The 22,588-nt window shown below is 29.3% G+C and overlaps 1 protein-coding gene across 1 annotated transcript in view; it reads right to left on the minus strand.

Annotated features, from left to right (window-relative positions):
- Positions 1 to 19,261: 19,261 nt before the first annotated feature.
- LOC139902905 (mediator of RNA polymerase II transcription subunit 15a-like) overlaps positions 19,262 to 22,588 on the minus strand; it is a 30,281-nt gene continuing 26,954 nt past the window's right edge. Inside the window, exon 12 of the mRNA XM_071885593.1 lies at positions 19,262 to 19,691. Within this exon, the coding sequence (XP_071741694.1) occupies positions 19,484 to 19,691 (208 nt within the window). The 3' untranslated portion in view covers positions 19,262 to 19,483. The remainder of the gene's footprint in view (positions 19,692 to 22,588) is intronic.

Raw genomic sequence — 22,588 nt, forward strand, 5'->3', positions numbered from 1 at the left:
AAACATTTACCAAATCTTTGTTTACCAGTTCAGTTTTAACCCATTTATCAATAGGTTTCATATCAAAAACTTCCATGAACATAAAAAAGGAATCTGCTTGAATAAGATTATAGGAAGAATTTGAGTAAAACAAGATTTCTCCTATCTCTTTTACAGCAGCCATAGCACTCTCCATACAATTCCTTTGATTTCGATCCAAGTGTGTTTCGAGAGGATGAAAAGTTTAGTTACGATAGGGAGTGGCCTAAAAGTACCATGTTCCCTCGGTATTGCAGGCACAGAAACAGCTTTTCTTTTTAGCACGCTCCCTTTATATTTTTCATAAACTTGTAAATTTAAATTTGAATTGGCAGATTTGTTTTTATCCAAAAAATCAATCATATTATCCTTATCAACCATGTTATCAGAAGAGTGGACAGGTGTTACCAGATTAGAGGCATTGAGGTTGGCCCCACAATTAGCCGTTATTGGTGTGGATGAATACTTTTCCGGTGAGCGTGAAGACTCCGGTGCAGATTCCTTTTCCGGTGAACCAGGACTAACTTTATCCTTTTCTTTTGACAGCTCCTTTCTCGTTCTATTGACCCCATTAATGAAATTAACGTTGCCTTCTCCATCAGCGTGATCTTCAGGATCAAAATTAGCATCTACTTCTTTAACCCAAACATTTACCAAATCTTTGTTTACCAGTTCAGTTTTAACCCATTTATCAATAGGTTTCATATCAAAAACTTCCATGAACATAAAAAAGGAATCTGCTTGAATAAGATTATAGGAAGAATTTGAGTAAAACAAGATTTCTCCTATCTCTTTTACAGCAGCCATAGCACTCTCCATACATGCATATTCAACCGGAATTCCTTTGATTTCGATCCAAGTGTGTCTCGAATATTTTCCCTTTTTTCAACCATTGGACAAACTTTCAAGAATTCCTTCGTGTTATCCTTTTGTCGAAGTCCATGACAAGCTTTACGAAAGCTTTCTTTGTCTGCACACCTCACTAAGCACCCATATTTACCCCACAGAGAACACATATCGATTTTAACACTTCGATAAATGAGCCATTCTGCCAATTTGCTAGTGGAAAACTCCACTTTATCTGTCATCAATAAAATAAACAATAGTTTTTATCCTTTCACTTTCCTTATATTAAGTACCTAATTAATTAATAGTCATTGTTGCCTATAAATACTACTCTTTCATTTTCACATCACTTCTGCAAATGAAATAAAGGATAGAGTTATATTAATACTCTTTTCTGTCATTATTTTTTAAGTATTTTGATCTTTTAATGTCGAGTATCATCTATCACATGAATATTAAAGATATATTATGTTATCACATCTATATAAACACTCTTTTTCGTCAACATTTTTAGGAAGTTTGACATTTTAATGTCGAGTATCATCAATCGCATTAAGTTTGAAGACATATTACGTTATCACTTCTTTAAGATACTATTTGTGTACGTATAGACTTTTCACACACACACACACACACATATATATACTTTATTATTTTTGATAGTTATTTAGAGTTCATATATAGATGTACATTTTATTTGTGTGCATATTAGCTCATAATTTTTCTGTATTTTTTGTTACAATGGTTATGGATTTTTTGCTTTTTTAAGTTACCTTTAGATTGAAAATCATTGATATTTCCTTTGAATATTATATAGTTTTTTTATTTATTTTTAAATATACATTCTATCTTACAATTGTAATATTGGTGTCATCAATTTGACTTATAAGATTGTCATATATTGCTGCAATATACATAAGTTATAATAAAATAATATTGAAATATGTTTGCTTCTGTAAGGTATACTTGGTTGTTCTAGACGATTTAAATGTCATGTGTAATAAAAGATGTATAGCTAATTACTCATTGCAGTCTCTTTTATTTGTCAAAGTATCGAATATATAATGTGTGGGTCTAAGTAAGACTTCAGTTTTATGTAATCATGATTCGTGAATGGTATAAATTAAAACATTAGATGTTAATACAACACATACATTCATATGGCAAACCAAAGACTAAGTCATTCTAAAACCTACAAATAGTAATGTGCTAATTAAATGGAATCACATGTTTATATAGTTTTTATTTTTTATTTAATTGGTATTGATGAGATTAAACATATGTACGAGAGATTAGTAATTAGTGTTTGAAGAGTAAGGGAAGACAAAATTATGTTAACGTTGTTTTAGAAATTAAGTCGACTTATTAACTTCTTTGAAGTAACTTCATGTATGTTTTAACAATTTTTAGATCAATTTTTGTTGTTTATGTAAATCATCATTGTTTAATATCTTAAAACATGAACGTTGAATGACAGGTAAAAGTTCATATTCAGGGGCTTAACAGATATGATACTTTAGAAACAACTATATTATTAAATTCTCAAATATAATACAATATTGATAAATATGACAAAATCATCAACTTTTGACCTTTGAGATCGTAAAAGTTATCTACGATTATTTCATTTCTTGAGTTTTTGAAAAAACCATTTATAATTTTCATTTATAATATTTGAAGCGCACTACAAATATTATATTTGAAAAAGAAAAAATGTAAGTTAGTCATTAAATTACTTCATGCCTTGGCAATAATAATTCAATGTATTCTAAGTTTATATTTTATACAACAATTATATTAGTAGTTATTATGGAGTTAATCATCAATAAATATAGATAGTTTTTTTCATCAATCATCATTATTTGAATAAGAAATGTACTTTTTTATTAATGAATTTCTATCCACCGCATTCATGTTGAGTATCATTTAATCGTTTTACTATAGATTATGTTATCAACGTTAGACAAATGATATATCAAACCATGTTATGAATTGATGCTGGTTGTATTTCTATTTATTCATTCACTAATAAATGCTTTAGTGATTGACAAAGTTGTCAATGCTAACAAAATGTTGAATTTCCTAATCTTATGTAGTTATGTTATGTCATAAATTATTTTTAAGTTATATATATCTTAAGTAAGAAAATTAAAATAAATATATAAGGCTTTGATGTGAATTTGAGAAGTTGACCATTTATATGAAAAAAGTCATTGTTCTCGACTACACGTGATTTTTTTGTGATTATTTATGTTTGCTAATTGGTTTTACAAAAATTTGTGATGACTCATTTGTTGGTGTCTTAGGCTGCGTTTGATAAAACTGAATGATTTAGTGCTGAATGGTTCATAATCTGAATGGTTCAGAGCCTCTGAATAAAGTTTGCTCTGAATGAAAATAAGCTGTTTGATAATCATTTAGAACGAACGATATGAACCGAGTAAGACTACCTTATTAACATGTTACATTAATAAAAAAATTTAATATACTTGTTAGTTAAGTGATCAGGATATGATTTCATGACAATATTACAGAAAATTTAGGCTCTTAATGGTTAAGAGAGTGTTTCTACTCTGAATGGTTCAGAGCTTAATTCTGAACCATTCAGTACTATATGTCATTCAGAGGTCAGAAACAAACGCACTGAATGCTGAACGGTTCAGCATTCAGTGCTGAACCATTCCATTAAGAGGTAAACAAACGCACCCTTACTTATAATCTCCTTCTCAATCATGTTCACTATGACTTTAAAATGATGGAAGATGTTCATCTACTTATAAATAACATTATAATCTTAGCATACATGATTATGCAACCATTCGAAACATAAATATCAAAATACTAAAATTTTAGATAAATCGTGCAACACACGGGCTTTATCTACTAGTATAGTTTAAATAATATCATTAATCATTAATACACTACATATTTTACTTTACATTTTTACCTATTATTTTGTGTAACATGCAAAAGTTAAAGTCGTAACGAGACTTTATTTTATCATTCATTTATTGCAGTATAATATTAATTTAAAACAACTCAAAATGGGATAATGGACTATCAATATGGGAAGGAAAAGGTATATTATACGAGTACATCATTTATTTATATATTTAGATTTATATGTATATGTATATAATAAATTGTTTGTGCATTTTTCGGTATACCTTATCTTTGGGATAAGATGTGGCTGGCCTAATCATGGTGGGTGAGGAATTGGGTGAGTGAGATGGTGAGGTATGCTTGTTGGTGATTCCTCGAATGTAGTGAGAATGTTTCTTATTTTACGCTACCAAGATACGAAGGTTCATATGTATTGAATATGATTAATTGAGTGTGAGTTGAGAGCATGATGTTTCCAGGGATCATGACTCCTTTATAGAGGCGAATTAGGGTTTTCTCCCAGCTTCCAATGCTCTATCCTATGAAATGACATGTGTTAATCGTGAACTTGCTCAAGGTGACGTTGAAGCTAAAAATATCATGATGCATGCAATTCCATATGTATTGTACAAAATTATTGATAGCAACAAGTCAACTAAAGCAATTTGGGATGAAATCAAAAGGCAACAAGATGGGTATAACATGTCTAAAATTACCAAGATGAACAATGCTCTTACAATGTATGAGGATTTCAAGCAGAAGAAAAATGAATTGCTGAAAGACACATACAAGGTTTACTGGAGTTATAAATGAACTCAAGAAGTGTAGTTTGGAGAAAGGCAATGCTGAAATCAACATGAAATTCATCAAAAAGCTAAACTCTGATTGGTCTTGTTTTGCTATCACTATTCAAACCACAAAGGAGATCAACAAGATGAATATTCATGAGCTTTTTTGAAAGGACCCGTCCTAATCTATCCGGACGAAGTCCATATCGATTATAAACGATTCACAACAGTTGATTATATCGCGAGGTACTTGACCTCTATATGATACATTTTACAAACATTGCATTCGTTTTTGAAAAGACAATCTTTCATTACATCAGAAGTTGACGTCATGCAAACCATTTCATAATAAATCTAACTAAAATTGACTTAATAATAATCTTAATGAACTCAACGACTCGAATGCAACGTCTTTTGAAATATGTCATGAATGATTCCAAGTAATATCTCTAAAATGAGCAAATGCACAGCGGAAGATTTCTTTCGTACCTGAGAATAAACATGCTTTAAAGTGTCAACCAAAAGGTTGGTGAGTTCATTAGTTTAACATAAATAATCATTTCATAATTTTAATAGACCACAAGATTTCATATTTCCATTTCTCATAAACATACGTCCCATGCATAGAGACAAAAATATCATTCATATGGATTGAACACCTGGTAACTGACATTCACAATATACATATAAGAATATCCCCATCATTCCGGGATCCTCCTTCGGACATGATATAAATTTTGAAGTACTAAAGCATCTGGTACTTTGGATGGGGCTTGTTGGGCCCGATAGATCTATCTTTAGAGTTCGCGTCAATTAGGGTGTCTGTTCTCTAATTCTTAGATTACCAGACTTAATAAAAAGGGGCATATTCGACTTCGATCATTCAACCATATAATGTAGTTTCGATTACTTGTGTCTATTTTGTAAAACATTTATAAAAATTGCGCATGTATTCTCAGCCCAAAAATATAAAGGGTAAAAAGGTAAATGAAACTCACCTAATGTATTTTGTAGTAAAAATACATATGACTACTGAATAATGCAGGGTTGGCCTCGGATTCACGAACCTATATCATTTGTATATATATTAAAACATATATTTGTAATTGAATAATTTCATATTTATATCTTATTTATCTTTTGTATATATATATATATATATATATATATATATATATATATATATATATATATATATATATATATATATATATATATATATATCTGATTAGTATTATATATAAAATAGATATTAATTTGTTATATACGTATATTTATGTAAAAGTCATTAATATCAGTAGTACATACTTATATGTATTGTTACTTATAAATGTTTTTATATACATAATGTTTATTTGGTAAAATAATATTAATAATAGTAATGAAAATTGTATCTGATTATAATGATATTAACAATAATAATAATAACGATATTTATAGCAAATTTTATTACTTATAATAGTTAGGATAATAATAACTCTTAATAATATAATAATAATGATGCTCATATTATTAATAATACTACTTATAATTATCTGACTATATTGATCATAATGATATTGACAATAATAATACATAATAATAATGATAATACTAATAAATTTAGAATGATATTAATACTAATATTTATGAAAATAATAGTAACTTATATTATTTCCATAACAATATCAATAATACTCTTAATTATATCTAATATTATGATGATAAATGATAATTCTTATATATACACTTATGTTAATAATAATACTAGTAGTATTTGTAATAATAATAATAATTAACGAGTACAAAACTAATAATAACCATAACAATAACAATTAATAATAATAATAATAACTAATAACAATAATTAATAATAATAATAATAATAATAATAATAATAGAAGTAAAATAAATAACAAGATATACCCTTTAAATCTTTGAGCAAAAGAAAGGCTGCAGACGGGACTCGAACCCGCGACCTCCCGTTCATCTACAAACACACATAACCACCCAGCCGTTTTTATTTTTCTGATAATATTATGAATCCCTTAGTATATAACCCGTACTAATCTATTCTCCTTTCATCTTCCTCTCTAAACCAACCAGTCGACTGGCAATCACAGTAACAGCCATCATATTTATTATAATGTTTAAGTTAAGCTTCCACTATCTGAAATTGATACATCGTTTAATTAAACAAAACAACAACAACAACAACAACAACAACAACAACAACAAAAAATATAAAAGATGAAGAACAGACTGCTGTGCAGTCGTAGTTCTTAAAAAAAAAAAAAATTATTGCTTTTTGATTTAAAGAAAGTTTTAGATAATATATATAACATGAAACCTGTTTTAATTTGCAAATAGAAACTTTTTGGATCGTTAATTTCAATAGAAACCTCAAAACAGATTCGAATTTGGTGAAGAACACAAAGTTGACTTTTTAGAAAGTTAAGTTTGACTCGAAAATTAGAAGTCGATAGGAAGAATTAGTCTTTGAAATTTTGCAGATAGATTAAAAGAAAGATTTCTAATATATTTGCATTTAAGGATTTTAAAATGGCGTTCGAATTCGAAGTATCTGAGAAATTGGACAAGAACAGGAAGTATCGAATTTTTTTTTTAATGGTTTCTCTCCTTTTTCTTTTACTAATTGTGGAAGATGAGAGATATATTGATTGAGTGAGTGGTGTAGTACAACCCGTGATCCTAATTGATTCGTGAGAAGGACCTATAACAGCTTACAGACAACAAGTCGACAGAGACAAAATTGAAGAAAGGAAAAAAAAAATATAAATAAGAAAATAGAAAAGGACTTGCAATAGAATTTGGATTGTATTGAATTTGCAAATCGACCTGTTACTGATTCTTGTTATGTTTCTGTGATTAAATCATACGGGTTAGAGACAGGAAATCAAATTAGGTAAAGTTAGATTGAAACATGAAACAGATTCTTACCCATATCTGTATTTATAAATTAGTAAATTATATATTTAGTATTAACAATTAATAAATATATAACTAATAATAATTATATTAATAATACTAATTAATAATATTAGAAATACTAATAATAAAAATAATATCACCAATTTTATTAACAATAATAGCAATAAATAACAATGATACTAATAAGATACTAATAATCACATTAATGTTAATTATTAAGAATAATAGTAAGAATGATAACAATAATAATCATAATAATTATAACTCTTAATAATAATTACATTAACAATAATTATAATACTAATACTTATTAACAACAATTATAATAACTGATAATACATAATTTACAATTATAATATATTCAATAAACTAATATAGGTATTGAGATTAGTATTGTATTAGTAATTAGTAATGAAAATTATTATGTTAACAATCTTCTTAACTTGTACCTACATTTAATATATACAACTTATTTACTTTATATCTTATTGTACTTATTTAATTTTAATGTTTAAATTATATATTATGAATTTCTATTTATTATATATACTCATATATATATATATATATATATATATATATATATATATATATATATATATATATATATATATATATATATATATATATATTTTTACAAACAAATGTTCGCGAATCGTCGAGATTAGTTAACGGTCAAATGTATACATGAACACAGTTCAAAGTTTTTGAAATTCAGTTTAACAGACTTTGCTTATCGTGTCAGAATCATATAAAGATTAAGTTTAAATTTGGTCGGAAATTCCCGGGTCATCACAGTACCAACCCGTTAAAGAAATTTCGTCCCCGAAATTTGATAGAGATCATCATGGTTGACAATAAGTATGTTTTCATGACGAATATGAGTTGATAAATAGGATTTTATCACTGTTGAGTAATATGGATAAGATAATTCGACTACTCGAAGAGTACGAGCGAAGCTATCACAAAAATGAAATGAGTAAATGCAAGTTCGTCTTAACTGGTGACGTAGTCGCGGTTGATTTCCGGAATTCAAGGAATTTAGAGAAAATCTTCGTAATAAGATTTGATTCTTCGGCGAATAAGGAAATTAAGATCTCTATAATTAATGCGGAAATCTGCCTTGATTTCTTTGTCTGGTATTTTTACTATAAATGAACTTCTTCCGTTCCATTACTTTCACCATTCCTATACTTTCTTCCTCTATTCCTACTTCTAAAATATTGGGGAAATACTCCATCCAGTTCTGATTATTGATATTTTCCTATCTATATATCTGTCATCCTTCTTTTCAATCTTCCACCAGAAAATCTGTTTACTTCTACTATTGCCTTGAGGGGATACTATTATCAATTATACCGTGTCTTTATATTGCTATTCGTATTAATATCCACGGTTTGTAACTTCTGTGTTGTTATTGGGTTTTATATCTTCCCTTATATTTCAATGTCCCTGCTTATGTCTCCTATAATTATTGTCATCCACAGTAAATGCGCTCTCTTATTTGCTGCGATTTATACCCCCTTTCTATTTCGGAGCTTCATGCTTTGGTTTACTTTTCGCAAGTAACGGTCCAGAATTCATAGGTATGGAGTTTCGAATTATCATAATATACAAGGTAGAAAGGAAAGGTAGTAGCACAATTTGTTTTGTCAAATTACCTGAATCACTGAGAATAGAACTATCAAGAATATATTTTCTTGATATGTTCAGAAGTTAATCAAAATGAAAGAGTTATGTAACATGACACATGATGACGTTATAATATGTGAATCATCATGTTCCATTTAGAAACTCAGCATGACTTACTGTAATATAATCACGTTGATCAAGTGTCATTATATTATACTAACTCATGCATCAGTTCCCAACATTACTTCAATAACATTCATATTTTAAGCTTGAAAGTTTACAGAATATAGAAACTAACAGTTTCTATATAATGTAACACTGATAGCACGAAGAGATTAATGATTTCAAATAAGAATAGTTATGAAAATATGTTCAGAAATATGGAAGATATTTATAATGAAAGATACGATGATATCTTGGAATTTCTAATATCGAAGGATGATGAAGAAAATTTGTCCGCAAGAGTTTGGAGTCAAAAGCAAGATATTCGTTAATGACTTCAGCAGGTACTGAATCATTTAGATTCTTTGAAGTCAAACTTATTCTTTGTGATTTGTCCACGGCTTCCTTCATAGTTTGCTCAATCAGTTTTTCAGTTTCAAACTTTTTCTGAGCTTTGCCAACATACAATTCTTTATCATCAACTTCCGACGATTAAGGTCGTTTACGGTTGCCTACAGTTTCTGCTGCTTCATTCAGCTTTTTCAAAGTTCAATGTATTGATTTGTAGACTGAGTGCTTTTCAGAATTTCAGAATGAAAGATCATAATTCTAAGAGATAAATGTCATACATATAACTGTTGATGTAGATATGCTGTGAGTTTTCAAAGTACTGATTGCTGATTCCCGGTAATTGGTATGGCAGTTCTCGTTACAAGATGCGGATGAGTATATGATAAGGTTTCAATGAATAAATATAATGATTTATTAGAGAGATTTAAGCCAAGAAGCAACGAAATTGCTGGTATGTCTGTTGGTAATATGGTGGAATACAAAAGGTTTTCCGGTAACAATAAAAGAGCACGCATATATATCAAAGTTATAATAAGGTTAATCCAAATGAAAAGTCGAAGTTGACTTGTTGGAGCTGTGACAAAATTTGCTAATTTGGAAAGGGATTGCAAAGTTATTTTCGGTAATAACAACGCCAAAGGAGCTAGCACAAATACGTGTTAAACGTTTACTCAGGTTTCTAGTGTTTTCAGATGCATAACTATATGCATAAGTTCTTCCTTTCGTAGATGAAGTGCGGTTGGTTCATCCTCTCGATTGAGGTGTTTTCAAGAGTCATGAAAGGTTTTGAACGCAGATTGTAATTGTCAAGATACAAATGAGGTTTAAGATGAAATCAAGTGGCAAACTTGAAGAATTGTTTAGTTTCATATGTTATAATCAATATTTTAATTCATTTTAATTGTCCAATGTTGATAGTCCACAGTTAACAGTCCAATAATTCATATATAGTTTAATATATAATATTCGAATTAATTAATACGTATCGTGACCCGTGTACATGTCTCAGACTCGATCACAACTCAAAGTATATATATTATTATAGAATCAACCTCAACCCTGTATAGAGAACTCGATCATTACTGCATATAGAGTGTCTATGGTTATTCTAAATAATATATATATATATATATATATATATATATATATATATATATATATATATATATATATATATATATATATATAGCGTCGATATGATATGTCAAAACCTTGTATACGTGTCTCGATATTTAAAGTGCGTAAAAAAAATAACAGAAATTAAATGACGATAAATTAAGTTACGAGAATATAAATTGCGATAAATAAATTGCGATAATTAAATTGTGATAAAAAAATGTAATACGGAATTAACAGTTAGCTAGGAACAGTTAGCTAGGATTTTGTTAGCGTGGATTCTTAACAAAATTTCTCATAGTTAATTTGTTTGTTTCTAACAAATTTTATTTTGTCCAATGTTTTCTTCATTATGCCACTTGTTGGATTCTGATAGGTCAAAATCCAAATATAAAATTGAATGAAAATGGTTATTTTTTGGTGAACGGATTCGTATAGCTGTGGTTGCAAGTAGGATAGCAAATAATAGTGGAATCAAATTCGTAGAATGTACAGTGTAACTTATTAATGCGAAATCTAAATATTCCCCGGGTATTACCTACCCGTTAAAATATTTTCACCATTAACAGTTTGTACAATAAAAATTTTAATTACAATCTTTATGAAAACATATATACATATATATTTTCTTCAGACGTAATCATGGATTTAATGAGTCAATGTGATATTAAACTCATCAGATTTACGGCTAGAACTAGAGTACATAATCTCTAAAACATTAGAGATTACATAATCATCACGAAGGACGAAGATAGTTTATGTAGAACGATTCGTAGAACGATGATTATGCTTGAGGTATAGATTGCGAGGTTGAGACGTGTGATGATGTTGTTGTTGTTGGTACTGGTTATGCTGCTGGTGCTGTTGATGGTGGTACTGTTGCTGTCGGTGCTACAAGTGTTGTTGGTGTTGAGGTTGGTGATGATGTTGGTGTAGTAAGTATAGCTTGTAGATCTCGCACCATTCTTGTCAGGATTTCTATCCTACCCTCTATCATTTCTATCCATCTACTCATCTGATTCGATAGACCTTGATTATCAATTCGAAGTTCCCTAACTTCTTCTAACATTCCCCTTCGATTGGTATTCGGAAGTAGAGGTTGAATATTTTCTGAGATTGCAGTAATGCGACCTTCGAGGCGGAATATTTTAGCAAGAAGGGTGAATACAGCGTAACGCATAGGTTCACCGGTGAGTACATCATTTTCTCCGATGTTAGGAGGTAAGTTTGGTTCGCGGTAGGGCTCGCCTTCTTCATTTCTCCATCGAGTGAGTAAGTCTCGGACCCACCCCCATCTCCTCCAGAAAGAAAAATAACTAAATGGTTGAGGCACTTCTGGTTCATTGACTTCGGAGTCTGCTTCAATATACATCTCGAAATCGCTTCCGGAGCTAATGTAATCCAAGCTAGGTGTAGGATCCATCTCTCACGATCAGTTAAAGGGTTTTGATATGAAATGATTTTCGGATATCGAATGATATTCCAATTATATATAGAATATCTATACATACTTCCAAAGATCCCGTGAATTACGGAGAAAATTAAGGAAACGTGTCAGATAAAGTCTACAGTGACAGATACGCTAAGATATGAATTTTGTCTATACACTATTCATGCAATCAATGCAGCAAGACGTGTCTAGACTAAGAATGATAAGCAGATAATTTTCGACACCAAATGATAAGCAAACCTTTTTGACATGCAGAACAGGTTCAAGTCCAGACTTATTAATATAACCTAAAAACTACTAAGTCGAAGTCCAGACTCACTAATGCATCCTAACAACTCCTAGTTAGACACACTAATGCAAGACCTGGTTCGCTACGACCACCGCTCTGATACCAACTGAAAGGACCCGTCCTAATCCATCCGGACGAAGTCCATATCGATTATAAACGATTCACAACAGTTGATTATATCGCGAGGTACTTGACCTCTATATGATACATTTTACAAACATTGCATTCGTTTTTGAAAAGACAATCTTTCATTACATCGGAAGTTGACGTCATGCAAACCATTTCATAATAAATCTAACTAAAATTGACTTAATAATAATCTTAATGAACTCAACGACTCGAATGCAACGTCTTTTGAAATATGTCATGAATGATTCCAAGTAATATCTCTAAAATGAGCAAATGCACAGCGGAAGATTTCTTTCGTACCTGAGAATAAACATGCTTTAAAGTGTCAACCAAAAGGTTGGTGAGTTCATTAGTTTAACATAAATAATCATTTCATAATTTTAATAGACCACAAGATTTCATATTTCCATTTCTCATAAACATACGTCCCATGCATAGAGACAAAAATATCATTCATATGGATTGAACACCTGGTAACCGACATTCACAATATACATATAAGAATATCCCCATCATTCCGGGATCCTCCTTCGGACATGATATAAATTTTGACGTACTAAAGCATCCGGTACTTTGGATGGGGCTTGTTGGGCCCGATAGATCTATCTTTAGAGTTCGCGTCAATTAGGGTGTATGTTCCCTAATTCTTAGATTACCAGACTTAATAAAAAGGGGCATATTCGACTTCGATCATTCAACCATATAATGTAGTTTTGATTACTTGTGTCTATTTTGTAAAACATTTATAAAAATTGCGCATGTATTCTCAGCCCAAAAATATAAAGGGTAAAAAGGTAAATGAAACTCACCTAATGTATTTTGTAGTAAAAATACATATGACTACTGAATAATGCAGGGTTGGCCTCGGATTCACGAACCTATATCATTTGTATATATATTAAAACATATATTTGTAATTGAATAATTTCATATTTATATCTTATTTATCTTTTGTATATATATATATATATATATATATATATATATATATATATATATATATATATATATATATATATATATATATATATGATTAGTATTATATATAAAATAGATATTAATTTGTTATATACGTATATTTATGTAAAAGTCATTAATATCATTAGTACATACTTATATGTATTGTTACTTATAAATGTTTTTATATACATAATGTTTATTTGGTAAAATAATAGTAATGAAAATTGTATCTGATTATAATGATATTAACAATAATAATAATAATAATGATATTTATAGCAAATTTTATTACTTATAATAGTTAGGATAATAATAACTCTTAATAATATAATAATAATGATGCTCATATTAATAATAATACTACTTATAATTATCTGACTATATTGATCATAATGATATTGACAATAATAATACATAATAATAATGATAATACTAATAAATTTAGAATGATATTAATACTAATATTTATGAAAATAATAGTAACTTATATTATTTCCATAACAATATCAATAATACTCTTAATTATATCTAATATTATGATGATAAATGATAATTCTTATATATACACTTATGTTAATAATAATACTAGTAGTATTTGTAATAATAATAATAATAATTAACGAGTACAAAACTAATAATAATCATAACAATAACAATTAATAATAATAATAATAATTAATAACAATAATAATAATAATAATAATAATAATAATAATAATAATAATAATAATAATAATAATAATAATAATAATAATAATAATAGAAGTAAAATAAATAACAAGATATACCCTTTAAATCTTTGAGCAAAAGAAAGGCTGCAGACGGGACTCGAACCCGCGACCTCCCGTTCATCTACAAACACACATAACCACCCAGCCGTTTTTATTTTTCTGATAATATTATGAATCCCTTAGTATATAACCCGTACTAATCTATTCTCCTTTCATCTTCCTCTCTAAACCAACCAGTCGACTGGCAATCACAGTAACAGCCATCATATTTATTATAATGTTTAATTTAAGCTTCCACTATCTGAAATTGATACATCGTTTAATTAAACAAAACAAACAACAACAACAACAACAACAACAACAAAAAAATATAAAAGATGAAGAACAGACTGCTGTGCAGTCGTAGTTCTTAAAAAAAAAAAAATTATTGCTTTTTGATTTTAAGAAAGTTTTAGATAATACATATAACATGAAACCTGTTTTAATTCGCAAATAGAAACTTTTTGGATCGTTAATTTCAATAGAAACCTCAAAACAGATTCGAATTTGGTGAAGAACACAAAGTTGACTTTTTAGAAAGTTAAGTTTGACTCGAAAATTAGAAGTCGATAGGAAGAATTAGTCTTTGAAATTTTGCAGATAGATTAAAAGAAAGATTTCTAATATATCTGCATTTAAGGATTTTAAAATGGCGTTCGAATTCGAAGTATCTGAGAAATTGGACAAGAACAGGAAGTATCGAATTTTTTTTTTAATGGTTTCTCTCCTTTTTCTTTTACTAATTGTGGAAGATGAGAGATATATTGATTGAGTGAGTGGTGTAGTACAACCCGTGATCCTAATTGATTCGTGAGAAGGACCTATAACAGCTTACAGACAACAAGTCGACAGAGACAAAATTGAAGAAAGGAAGAAAAAAAATATAAATAAGAAAATAGAAAAGGACTTGCAATAGAATTTGGATTGTATTGAATTTGCAAATCGACCTGTTACTGATTCTTGTTATGTTTCTGTGATTAAATCGTACGGGTTAGAGACAGGAAATCAAATTAGGTAAAGTTAGATTGAAACATGAAACAGATTCTTACCCATATCTGTATTTATAAATTAGTAAATTATATATTTAGTATTAACAATTAATAAATATATAACTAATAATAATTATATTAATAATACTAATTAATAATATTAGAAATACTAATAATAAAAATAATATCACCAATTTTATTAACAATAATAGCAATAAATAACAATGATACTAATAAGATACTAATAATCACATTAATGTTAATTATTAAGAATAATAGTAAGAATGATAACAATAATAATCATAATAATTATAACTCTTAATAATAATTACATTAACAATAATTATAATACTAATACTTATTAACAACAATTATAATAACTGATAATACATAATTTACAATTATAATATATTCAATAAACTAATATAGGTATTGAGATTAGTATTGTATTAGTAATTAGTAACGAAAATTATTATGTTAACAATCTTCTTAACTTGTACCTACATTTAATATATACAACTTATTTACTTTATATCTTATTGTACTTATTTAATTTTAATGTTTAAATTATATATTATGAATTTCTATTTATTATATATACTCATATATATATATATATATATATATATATATATATATATATATATACAAACAATTGTTCGCGAATCGTCGAGATTAGTTAAAGGTCAAATGTATACATGAACACAGTTCAAAGTTTTTGAAATTCAGTTTAACAGACTTTGCTTATCGTGTCAGAATCATATAAAGATTAAGTTTAAATTTGGTCGGAAATTCCCGGGTCATCACATTTTTGGTACTTTGATGATATACTAAGCTGAGGTAACTAAGATTCAAGCTGATAGGAAAGAAGTTGTACCTGTTGATCCACTGGCCTTAGTTGTTAAGCAAAAGTGCTATCAGAATAAGTCTTCAAAGAGCTTTTCCAAGGAAGCAACAACTCCATCTCAATCTGAGAATTCAAGTGAAGAATCTTTTTCTGAAATGAATGAAACACACCAAGCATTGATCAAAGCAGCTGCAATGTTCACCAAACAGCTGAACAAGCCCAGATTCAAAAACAAGTCCAACAAGAACAAGAGTTCATCAACATCCTCTTACTACAAGAATGTCGAAACAACAAAGAAGAAGTTTGAAACACCTGAAGCAAAGAAGGAGAATCTATGCTTTAATTATAAGAAACCAGGTCATTTTTCTAAGGAATGTAAACTCCCGGAGAAAAAGGACCATGATTACTACGGGAAAAATATGTTGCTTGCAAAGGTTGCTAAAAGAGGAAGAGAGCTTTCAAAGACCGAGGATATTTGCTTTTCATGGACTGATGATGATGAATGAGGAAGAACATGCTAATGTCTGCCGAGTGACAAAGCTTATCAAGGCTAAGGAAACAGCTGAATCCAATTCAGACTCAACTTCATCTGAGGATGAAGAGGTACCCTCTCACTCAAAATCTCAAAATATTTCTTCTGAATATATTGAGATGCAAAACCAAATAATGAAGAATCTAGCCTCTATGTCAAAAGAAGTTAAAAGTTTAAAACAGGAAAACAAAATTTTGAAAGAGAACTTAATGCTAAAGAGAAAGAGACTACATCTTCATCATATTCTGAGTCTTATCAACTTAAAGTAGAGCTCAACAAGAAAATTTCTGAGTTAAAAGATTTAGAAAAGACCATTTTACCATTATGAATTGAAAGGACAGATTTTCGGATGAAATCTGAATGTCTCACGGAGAAACTGGAAATCTTGAGAAAGAAATTCATACCCATAAAGTAGAACACGAACCCACAATAAGATCATTGGAAAAGAAAATTATTGCTTTAGAAGAAGAACTTATCGGTAAAAACAATCAGATTTTTAAATTTAATGAACAAGTTCAAAAAATGAAATATCAGTTATTGATTATGATGTTAAACTTTACCGAACTGAACAAGTCAAAGTTTTAATTGAGACAAATATTAATAAGCAAACATTTTTCATTAATAAACCAAAAAGTTATGCATAGTGAAAAGTGGGGACTTCGGTATATTCGTCCAGAGACATTATCAATTGCTATGAAATCTACTCTCACGTTGTTTGATGGTGACTATGTTAATGTCGGTTTTCCTCACCATTTCCTTTATCCATCCGATGTTGAAATAGATGAAATGGTTACCAAACGTTTTTCACGGAAGTTTGCACAAATAGTTTTTATGTATGAAAAGAAAAATGAAAAATATAACAAAGCTGCACCTAAATTTAAAAAGAACTAGTGCAAAAGGAGATGTATATGAAAAGAGAGGATTACGTGCCTAAACGTATATTGGTTTATATTCCGACACTTCTAGTTGAGATATACGTTTTTATGTTGGAAAATGAAGTATTTGGCAATCCTACTAAAAAATTACTATAAATGAAGTATTTAACCAACATGTTATATGAACTCAACCTGCATTACCTTCTACTTCTGCCCAATTTGTACCTAAACCTGTTTCTCGCATCAATGTTGGTGAAGATCTAGCACATGAATTAAATGACCTTAGCTCTAAGTTCTTAACTAAGTTAGACTTCTTAGAACATAAGTTAAAGACTTCTAGGTCAAAATCACTAGATCAAAAGGTTTTTGAAGAAAAGATAGAACTTAAGGATGAACCTAAAGTAAAACCTAGTGTAGAACCTGAAACAACTGCTCAGGAATCAGAAAGCTTAGCTTGTGAAAACGTGTTCCACCGAGTTAAAGCCCCATCTTGTAGAGTACAAGTAGCAAACTTTACTCTACCAACTTCCGCACAATTGCTCACTCGAAAGACAGCTTCCAACTTCTCGAATCAACGAGTAATTACTTAATAAAAATGTAACGGAAAAGCTGGATTGTTACAGTTGCAATCATTTCTAAGAGATCCCAGGGTTCGGTGGTTGTTCGTAACATGAAATTTCCTTGCGAGGCCATGTCGAAAATGAACTTATCTTCTTTAGACAGTAAAGCGTACAGATTAAGATCAAATGCAAAATATGAGAGCAAACGTATTTGATGAGGAATGCAACCGAACATGATGCCTTTTAAAAGAAACAATATGATATATTTGCTAAACCAAAAGTAGCATGTAGACCAAAACTAACAGATGCCTCACTTGCAGTGGCTGCTGTTGTTGGTTAGCTCCTCACATTGGCAAAATTCCCCTCATCACATGAGTATGTTTGTGATCCATACAAAGTTACAAACTTGGATTCAACCAAATAGATTCAACCAAGTAGGTATATATATTCAATGGATGAAAAAACTTATGTTTATCTTTGTTTATAGAGTACGCCAACAAATCCATATTCGGGGTATGGTACTAATGCGTTAATGCCATCGAGTGCAAATAACACTTCCAAGTGACCCTAGAAGTGTTAAGTAAAGCTGGAGTTTGGCAATTTGATGTAACAATAAATTTGCAGTGTTTGACAATAAGTAACAGCCGACAGCAAGCGTCGATTTATTGGCGACTTGACTGACTCTTAGAGCCTAAAGTAAACTTCAGGCAGGATTTAAAACCCATGAAAATTTGATTTTACCATTTTCATGGCGTCTCAATTTAATTTTTAATTTAATTTTGTTTTTTTTAAAAAAAATTTCCTACTTATTGGCCGGAGGTCCACCCGAAAGCAATCTCTCTATCCGTCGAATAGAGAGGGATGACTTTCTCTACTTTTGAGAATGTTTTTCACTCTGGGTGGAGAAATGACTTATCTTTATTCTCGGATAGGGGAGAGATTGTCTACATCTCACCTCCCCCATACACCACTTATGTGGTATTGGGTTTTATTGTTGTTGTTGTAACAATGCAAAAATATTTGTCGATACCATATAACGACTGCATAATAAACCTTAACACGTATACCATAAATAAAATATATTATGAAACTTACAGCAAGTAAACTAAATTTGGAAGTTCTGAGAAAGGAGAAACCCACTCGAAAGAGAGAAATAAATGTTCTCTAAGAACTAACTTCTTTAAATACCAACATAATTTTACCATATATACCTAAAATATCATACAAAAGACAATGGGAGTAGTGTGACAACTTGTTCAAATATGCAAATTTAAACGCTTGGAGCTTAAATATAAGAAAAAGTTATAAAAAAACATACCGACTGCAATCATATATTCACTTCAAAGGAAGGAACATTAAGCAGCACTCAAGCAATTCTCCCAGGTACCATATTTTGAGCTGAACGTACCACCACCAGTTTTCTGAGCATACTCTGATATAACAGCACGAGAGCAAGCATCCCAAATTCTCGCGATTTCTTTAAGAGACATAGGTTGCGAGAGGCTTCTAAGAGAAATACTGAACCTTGACTTGGTCTTTAAGGAAAGATCCTCGAATTCCTTGCTGTAAAAGTATATCAAGTCAAAGTGTCAGAGGTGGCAATATATATCCCTAATGGGTCAAAGAACAAAAGAAAACGGGTCAAACGTTACAATAAATATATATTTGATGGATAAAACTACCAAAATCACAGTATATAAAAACAAGGAAGCAAGGTTGCAAAAATCGCTACTCGGGGAATACATGGTCTGAGGCTTTATAGGGGAGTAATCAGATTGAACTTTTCATACATTTAAATAATGAATTTATAAAAAGTATGTATATATATATATATATATATATATATATATATATATATATATATATGGGAGAAGTAACCATTGGGGGGAAGCAAAAAAATTTTTTTTTCGAATTTTTTTTTCAGGCATCAAAATCCCACGAAAATATTAACATTTAAAAAAGACACTTCGTGTTGAATGTTATTATTTAGGCGGGAAAACGATCGACAAAAATAACATTCAAGATAATATTGATCGTGAAGAATGTTAATCTTCGAACGTTTTTTTTTTCTTCATGTTTTGTGAAGTACTTTTTGTCAAAATTAAGCCCGATTTAGGGTTTAGGGTTTAGTGTTTAGGGTTTAGTCCCTAAACCCAAAACCCTAAACACTAAACCCTACACTCCAAACTCTAAAATCTAAACCGTTCGTGTTAAAAACTCGATCTAAATCCTAAATCTAAACCCTAAATCTAAACCCTAAACCTTAAATTTCTGAACCCTAATTTCTAAACCCTAATTTCTAAACCCTCAAAATATGCTCGAAAAACACGATAATTGTTATATATTATTTCTTCGGGCGTTTTCCCTCCAAAATAAAAACATTCATCACAAAGTGTCCCTTTTAAATGTTCATATTAACCCTAATATCTAAACCCTAATTTCTAAACCCTCAAAATACGCTCGAAAAACACGATAATTGTTATATATTATTTCTTCGAGCGTTTTCCCTCCAAAATAAAAACATTTATCACAAAGTGTCTTTTTTAAATGTTCATTTTTCATCCAATCTATAATGTTCGTGAACAAAGTCTTTTCAAAAAACGAAGAAAAAAAAATTTGCTTTCCCCCGCTTCCCCCAAATTGGTTACTTCCCCATTGATCGTACCTCTATATATATATATATATATATATATATATATATATATATATATATATATATATACTAGTTTTATGAGCCCGTGCGTTGCACGACGGTTGTATAAATTAGTATTCGATAACGTTAATATTAATACTTATCAAAAGTATAGTACAATTATAATGAAAAAGCCTATTTATCACTGATAACATTTTTACCTGAATCGTTAGTATTGAATACTAACGCATAGATTATTAGCTGTCGGTTGGAAGCATTTTAACTTCAATTGACAAATAATCGACAAAACATCAAACATGAGTCCATAAAACATAAAAATTTGTTTTAAAACTGGCCGTTAATGATAATATTTTATGTACATCTCTATTATATATCCTTTTAGTTCAACTAATTCTATTATAGATGTATATATATGAATACAAATATCATAATATTAATGTTAATATTAATATTAATTTAATATCATAAATGAAAATAAAACTATTAATTTAAAATATGTAATAATATTAACTTTTTTTAGGTTTTAATTGGAAAAACCATTTCCCTAAATTATTGGATTATCAGTTATATATAATTTTTAGTGGTATGGTATACTTAGACTTACCAATTTTAGTCTACATTCCTATAATTCATAATTAGTAATTAATGATAATATTATACCCTGTACGTAATATTCCTTGACATTCCAAGTTTAAAATATTTTTTAAATCTAGATGATATATAATACCATATTAAAAAATTTGGACACATTCCAAGTTTAAAATTTAAAATATTTTTTAAATCTAGATGATATATAATACCATATTAAAAAAATTTGGAATCATAGAGAGAGCGACATGTGGCAACATTAAATACCGAGATGACACGTGCTTTATATATATATATATATATATATATATATATATATATATATATATAGTGGTAGGATCAAGAAGGAAGTAACCAATCGGGGGGAAGGAAAAACTTTTTTTTTTTTTTTTTCGTTTTTTGAAAAAACTTTGTTCACGAACATTATAGATTGGATGAAAATATGAACATTTAATAAAGACACTTTGTGATAAAACTTTTTATTTTAGCGGGAAACGCTCGAAGAAGTAATATATAACAATTGTCGTGTTTTTCGAGCGTATGCTGAGGTTTTAGATATTAGGGTTTAGATATTTAGGGTTTAGATTTAGGATTTAGATTGAGTTTTTAACACGAACGGTTTAGAGTTTAGGGTTTGGTGTTTCGGGTTTATTCTATGGAATAAACCCAAAACACAAACCCTAAACTCTAAATCGGGCTAAATTTTGTTTCACAAAACATGAAGAAAAAAAACGTTCATATTCTTCACGAACAATATTATCTTGAATGTTATTTTTGTCGATCGTTTTCCCGCCTAAATAATAACATCCATCACGAAGTGTCTTTTCTAAATGTTCATATTTTCGTGTGATCTTGATGCGCGAAAAAAAAAATTCAAAAAACGAAAAAAAAAAAAATTTGCTTCCCCCCGCTTGGTTACTTCCCCTTGATTATATATATATATATATATATATATATATATATATATAGGGGCAGGATCAATGGGGAAGTAACCAATAGGGGGAAGCAAAAAAAAAAAAAAAAAAAAAAAAAATCGTTTTTTGAAAAAACTTTGTTCACGAACATTATAGATTGGATGAAAATAAGAACATTTAGAAAAGACACTTCGTGATGAATGTTATTATTTTGGCGGGAAAACGATCGACAAAAATAACATTCAAGATAATATTGTTCGTGAAGAATGTTAACGTTTTTTTTTTCATGTTTTGTGAAGTAAAAT

The sequence above is a fragment of the Rutidosis leptorrhynchoides genome, chromosome 3 (genome assembly GCF_046630445.1).
Source record: "Rutidosis leptorrhynchoides isolate AG116_Rl617_1_P2 chromosome 3, CSIRO_AGI_Rlap_v1, whole genome shotgun sequence".
Classification (NCBI taxonomy): Eukaryota; Viridiplantae; Streptophyta; class Magnoliopsida; order Asterales; family Asteraceae; genus Rutidosis; species Rutidosis leptorrhynchoides.